At 40.8% G+C, this 7,234-nt stretch overlaps 1 protein-coding gene across 1 annotated transcript in view; it reads left to right on the forward strand.

Moving 5' to 3' along the window:
- Positions 1 to 3,366, forward strand: part of LOC109211794 (germin-like protein subfamily 1 member 20) — a 10,481-nt gene extending 7,115 nt beyond the window's left edge. Inside the window, exons 2-3 of the mRNA XM_019375374.1 lie at positions 2,562 to 2,670; positions 2,804 to 3,366. Coding sequence (XP_019230919.1) covers positions 2,562 to 2,670; positions 2,804 to 3,366 — 672 coding nt within the window. The remainder of the gene's footprint in view (positions 1 to 2,561; positions 2,671 to 2,803) is intronic.
- The last annotated feature ends 3,868 nt before the right edge of the window (positions 3,367 to 7,234 follow it).

Consider the following 7,234-nt stretch of genomic DNA (forward strand, 5'->3'; position numbering starts at 1 on the left):
TGCGTCTGTATGCCTTGGTGGCGGATGGGAGGATCTGGTGTATGGCTGGTGTCGATCTCTGTTGAAGCGGGGGAGTTGTTCCCGTCGACCTTCGTTCCGTCGATCTCTCCTTGTTTCTGAGTGTATCGCTGTTAGCCGTTGGGTCGGCCCATTAAGATCATCCTCGTCCGCTAGTACCTCGGCGCAATAGGCGTTGTGGAATTCCTCCCATGTGGTAGGGGGATATTTCATGAGGCGGCTCAGCAGCTTCTTGGTTGCCCTCGAACCATCTCTGCTTAGCCCGTTCTGGAAAGCGGCAATTGCCATACCTTCCGATACGTTTGGTAGACTCATCCTTACCCTGTTAAACCTTGCCAGGAAGTCCCTGAGTCCTTCTCCTGCGTTTTGCCTGATGGCGAAGATGTCGTTGACCCTGGCCTCCGCTTTCTTCGCGCCTGCATGGGCTGTGACGAATTTATCCGCCATTTCCTCGAACGTTGATATTGCCTTAGCCGGTAGCTGAGAGTACCATGTTAAGGCCCCTCCTGTCAACGTCTCGCCAAACTTCTTCAGCAGTACCGACGGTACCTATTCTTTCGATAGGTCGTTGCCCTTCACGGCGGTGACGTAGTGGATCAGATGATCCTCGGGATCTGTGGTTCCGTCATATACCCTAAAGTAGGGTGGCATCTTGAAGGTTTTTGGGGTAGAGTGAGGAGCAGCTTCTTCGGTGTATGGTTGTTCAACGAACCTTCCCACGTCGCATTTTGGTAGCAACTTGGGAGCACCGGGGATCTTGTCGACCCTCTCCTGATGTTCCTTCATCTGACCACGGAGCGCCTTGTTTTCATTTTCCATTTCTTCCATCTTCTTTAGGATGGCTGTTAGCGTGCCATCGTTGGTCTGTGTCTCGATGGATCTGTTATTTACTAGTGCAGCTTCCGGTTCACCCACGGCAGCAGTGGTACCTACCGTTGGTGTACATACGATGTTATTTTGCGGTGACCTCTCAACCAAGCCACTTAGAGTGCTTGTTAGCCATCTTTCCAGTAGCTTTTTGACCGCTGAGGGTGCTTCCGTAGCCGCAGATGTGGAAGCTCCTTTTTCGTGCAAGATCGTCAGGCCTTCGGATGGGGAAGGTGAGATCTCTGCACCTGGTGTGATGCTAGGGGTTGCATTCAGGATGCCACCTTCACTGGCCTCGTTGAGAGGGCTCAGGAGATTGGTAGTGACACCCTATATGGCTTTCGATCTTGTGCTATTTTCTGCCATTTTTCTGTTTTTGTGTAGTGTAGAGAGTGGTAGTTGGTTGATCTCTAGGTGGATACTATGATTTTGATTCTCGAAATCCCCACAGAGGGCGCCAAATTGTTTGGCTCAAAAGTTAACGATATACTTTGTAAGCGATAAAACAATCAAAAATAGAAAAGGGGTAAATCGTAATCAAATATAATAAGCCTAGAGATGCAAAGATGATAATATTGTTGTAGATCTGATATTGCAAAGTGATAATGTTTACCAATAAGATATTTTCGTTAGAGGTAGAGATATAGAGAGAGAAAGCCAGAAAAACGAGAGAGTTGTATTAGATCAGATCCCCTTTTTACAATGTGGAGGTCTCCTTTATATAATAGGAGACCTTCCTCGAAAGAATCAAAAAGTTACAAAAATAGGTAACGTCTCCCTATCGTGGACGCTGAGTTCTAAACGATGTCGCTTTTGTCCTCACGGCCGAGTCGTACCTGCTACGTTGGTCGGCGTACACTCATTGGGTGTATCCGCTGGCGTAGAGATACTGAGGGTCAAATTTGACCCTATACATTGTTGAAGGAAGCTTCAGCATTCAAGTGTTTAAAATTTTTACTATTGATGACTTGGTAATGCAGAAGTCTAATCCAAAATTTGTTTAGGGGAAATTGACGACCAATTCAAACAAATATTCATCTATAAATACGAAATGTTTTCTTATTATGTTTGTCATAAATCAAGAAAGGAAAAATATCATTTGAATAGTTTCATAAGATAGTTTCTAGTAGATATGGCTCTCAAAGTATTAATATTAACTGTATGGGTCAGAATCCGACCCCACGACAATTAACGAGGCTAATCCCGTTTTAAGTTAATTCATGATTAATTAGTGGCACGACCACTCAGAATCGACGACGTTCAACCCGCCTCTGGCTCGGTCAACAAGGCCCTGGCCCATCCGCCACTATAGAGGCGAGATTTCAACGTGGTCACGACCACTTATTGCCAGCTCACGAAGCCCACAGCTATAAATACCAAGAGAGGGGACCCTAGAAAAGGGGGCTGCTTCTTCACTACTATAGACAGGAGAGAGAAGGGAAAAATATACCTATCTTATGGGAAGAGAAAAACACCATTGTAAGGCTCTGAACCTCTTCATGGAGAGGCAGACCAAACAAATATTATCAATAAAGGCTTTTAATGTTTCTCCCCCTAATTCTGAGTACTTATTTTCGTTTATTTCATTTGGTCCAATGGATTATTACGATTTGCTATGATTTTCCCGTAATTATTTGTATTATTTTGCACTCATAAGATATGTGATAACTTTTGAGCAAACATTAACCATTGCAATAATGGCTGTGTTATCTTCAATGAGCCATGCATTTGATCCTAGTCCTCTGCAGGATATTTGTGTTGCTGTTGACGATTCCATGGCTGCTGGTATATGATCAAATAATTACTTTGAATGCAAAAATCAATCTGGTCTTAGCAATTTTTATAAAGTTTTGTGTGCTTTTCTCTTATCCTTTCTGTTGTTTTTTTCTAAAAATATTAATAAAAACTTCCTTTGCAGTTTTTGTGAATGGGAAAATTTGCAAGGATCCAAAGCAGGTTATGGCAAATGATTTCTTTAAATCAGGTCTAAACATACCTGGAAATACCTCAAATCAACTTGGATCTGCTGTAACTGCTGTGAACGTCGGCAACTTACCTGGACTCAACACTCTGGGCATTTCATTAGCGCGCATTGATTATGCACCATATGGTCTCAACCCACCTCATACACATCCTCGAGGAACTGAGATTCTTGCTGTTCTTGAGGGCACACTCTACGTTGGCTTTGTCCTTTCAAACCCTGGTCCAAATATGAAGAACAAGCTCTTTACCAAGATTTTAAATCCTGGAGATGTGTTTGTTTTCCCAATAGGTCTCATTCATTTTCAATTTAATGTGGGAAAGACTAAGGCTGTTGCATTTGCTGGACTCAGTAGTCAAAATCCAGGAGTCATCACTATCGCGAATGCAGTATTTGGTTCAGACCCACCAATCAATCCTGATGTTCTCACGAAAGCATTCCAAGTTGATAAGAAAGTTGTGGATTACCTCCAATCACAATTCTGGTGGGATAACAACTAAAATAATGGCAAACTATATTACTCTACAAATAGTTATGGTTATGTGAACTGCTTGATGTGTGTCACATAATGTTTCCGACTGTTTTCCTCTCCATTTTACTGTGATGTATTGGATGAGGATATGTTATGGCTTGTTATGGAATAAAAATAAGTTTACTGTTTGTGATATTGCTTAGTTCTTGCGGGAGTGGTATGCTTACCATTCACTGTCACTATCCATTTTTTCTTTGCGTAAAGAAAGGCTACTTTATTTGTCACAATCTATACACCGACGCATAAAAGAAAATTTTATGTTTTTATATGGAATAGATAATTAAGATTCATTTATCCTTAACTAGAGATATCATGTTCAAAAAAATTCTAATAGGGAGCACTAGAAACACATGGAAAATAACAACTTAAGAGATAGTAAACTAAGAAAATTAAAAAGGGTTTTGGTCATTTTACGTGTTGTTATTTAGATGTTGCTTTTCACATTGGTTCGGCGAAAAAAAAAAAATCCCAAGTAGTGTATGTTGACGTTACTAGAGCAGTAAACTCTCTTTGACGGAATTGTGGAAGAAACTTGGAAATTCACATAAAATATGGTTAAAATATCATGGTATAGCCAGTTTTCACACTGGTCAATGAAAAATAGCCAGCGTTTATCAAGTTAATGAAAAATAGCCACTATTTTGCTGCAACAGGGACCGGTCCAGTATAATATACGGGAGTTCTGGTGCATTTGTGTACGAACTCCAGCATATTATGCTGGACCGGTATACTTTGCTAACTCCTGTAAAATTTGCGGGAGCTTGGAGCACCAGTGCTCCAAACTCCAGTATATTATACTGGACAATTATACTTGCTGGAACTCCCGTAAAATTTGCGGGAGTTCCAGCATAATTATGCTTGAACTTCCGTAAAATTTGCGGGAGTTCCAGCATAGTTATCCTGGATCTCCCGTAAAATTTACGGGAGTTCAAGCATACTTATGCTGGAACTCCCGTAAAATTTGCGGGCGTATTTTTCCGGATTTTGAACAGTGCTTTCGCTCAGATTTAAAGTGGCTAAATTTCGATAACTTTTGAAACTTGGCTACTTTTCAACGACCAGTGGTAAATCTGGCTATTTTTGAATTTCTCCCTAAAATATGTATTTGAAAGGCAGGATCGGCTCTATAGGTGTATGTGGTAAGGCAAGTGCCTTAGGCCTCTGATTTTGGGAGGCCCATTTTTTAAGAATACTATATATTTTATAGGTTTATAGGTTTTTTTTAAAAAAAATAAATAATATATATAGTAAGTGTACTTTTTTACTTTCCATATATAAAAAAAAACTTTTAATACATTAATAAAGTAAAGCTTAAAATAGTACTAAAAAAATAACTGTCACTTGGAATTGATTTGACAACTCTACTTTTTGCTTTCTTCCCAAATAATTCCAAGACACAATCCAACATTTCAATTTTATTTCATTCTTCATATTCTATACAGGAGAATGAGACATATTGACATACCTTCTTCCTTCCTTTTTATTCATGCTCATCTTCTTTTTACTATATTTCTTTCTTTCTCCAAGACTCCAACAAGCCAACAACTAGATATTTTTAAATCAAAGTCTTCAAACTTCTTGAATCAGTTAGTCGGGTAATATCATTCTAACTTTGTAGTATTATTTTTATTTGTTATTTATTATTTATTGATTTTACTATGTACATATTGTTTAAATTTTTTAGAATATAAACATGTCTACAAGAAAATATGCATCCGGATATTCAAAAATCCAAACGAAAAGAAAAGTTAAAAATTTAATAAAATCTCAAAAAGGAGCTCTTGAGAATTTTTTGACAAATAATGAAAAAACTAAATCGCAAATGTAAGAGAATATTCTGTAGATGAACAAGACTAACTTTGAGTCATGAGATGATAACGAAATCCAAATTGAAAAAGAGGTTTATGAGTAATATGACGTAGATACAAAGTTTAGCCTTATGCCCCCTGTTAAACTTTGGCCTTACGCTCCATATGAGCTTGAGCCGCCCTGCGAAAAGGAGAAATAGGATAACAAATGAAAACAGAGAACAAATCAAGAATTTGGAGTGCCTAGAATTACAAGAACACCGGTGACCATTAACTCGTCTTCCGCAGTTGTAGCAGAAAAGGGCATCACACCTACATCCAGATGAAAAGAGAATCAGATTAAAGTAACATACTTGAAAGTTTTAACCCTTTCTCCACATCTTATGGTTTAATATCACAAAAAGAGTTATTTTTTTGAATTCTAAAAAGAGTGCAATATTTTAACAGAGCACAGGTATGGCAATATATATCAATCAAATTCACACAACACATTGTATAGGGTCAAATTTGACCCTCAGCATCTCTACGCCAGTGGGTACGCCCAGTGAGTGTACACCGACTAACGTAGCGGGTACGACTCGGATGTGGGGACAAAAGGGACATCGTTTAGTACTCAGTGTCTTCACTAGGGAGATGTTACCTGTCTTTGTAACTTTTTGATTCTTTCGAGGAAGGTCTCTTATTCTATAAAGGAGACCTTCACATTGTAAAGAGAGGATTCTGATCTAATACAACTCTCTCATTTTCTGGCTTTCTCTCTCTATCTCTACCTCAAACGAACATATCTTATTGAGTTCATATTATCACTTTGTAATACCAGATCTACGACAATAATATCATCTTTGCATCTCTAGGTTTATTATATTTGATTACAATTTACCCTTTTCTTACTTTTGATTGTTTTCTAGCTTACAAAGTATATTGTTAACTTTTGAGCCAAACAATTTGGCGCCGTCTGTGGGGATTTCGAGAATCAAAACCATAGTATCCACCTAGAGATCAACCAACTACCACTCTCTACACCACACAAAAACAGAAAATGGCCGAAAATAACACAAGATCGAAAGCTATATTGGGTGTCACTACCAATCTCCTTAGCCCTCTCAACGAGGCCAGTGACGATGGCATCCTGAATGCAACCCCTAGCATCACACCGGGTGCAGAGATCTCACCTTCCCCATCCGAAGGTCTGATGATCTTGCACGAAAAAGGAGCTTCCACATCTGCGGCTACGGAAGCACCCTCAGCGGTCAAGAAGCTACTGGAAAGATGGCTAACAAGCACTCTAAGTGGCTTGGTTGAGAGGTCACCACAAAGTAACATCGGATGTACACCAACGGTAGGTACCACTGCTGCCGTGAGCGAACCGGAAGTTACACTAGCGAATAACAAACCCATCGAGACACAGACCAACGATGGCACGCTAACAGCCATCCTAAAGAAGATGGAAGAAATGAAAAATGAAAACAAGGCGCTCCGCGGTCAGATGAAGGAACATCAGGAGAGGGTCGACAAGATCCCCGGTGCTCCCAAGTTGCTACCAAAACGCGACGTGGGAAGGTTCGTTGAACAACCATACACTGAAGAAGCTGCCCCTCACTCCACCCCAAAAACCTTCAAGATGCCACCCTACTTGAGGGTATATGACGGAACCACAGATCCCGAGGATCATCTGATCCACTACGTCACCGCTGTGAAGGGCAACGACCTATCAAAAGAACAGGTACCGTCGGTACTGCTGAAGAAGTTTGGCAAGACGTTGACAGGAGGGGCCTTAACATGGTACTCTCAGCTACCGGCTAAAGCAATATCAACGTTCGAGGAAATGGCGGATAAGTTCGTCACAGCCCATGCAGGCGCGAAGAAAGCGGAGGCCAGGGTCAACGACATCTTCGCCGTCAGGCAAACCACAGGAGAGGGACTCAGGGACTTCTTGGCAAGGTTTAACAGGGTAAGGATGAGTCTACCAAACGTATCGGAAGGTATGGCAGTCGCCGCTTTCCAGAACGGGCTAAGCAGGGATGGTTC

The sequence above is a fragment of the Nicotiana attenuata genome, unplaced genomic scaffold (assembly GCF_001879085.1).
Source record: "Nicotiana attenuata strain UT unplaced genomic scaffold, NIATTr2, whole genome shotgun sequence".
Taxonomy (NCBI): Eukaryota; Viridiplantae; Streptophyta; class Magnoliopsida; order Solanales; family Solanaceae; genus Nicotiana; species Nicotiana attenuata.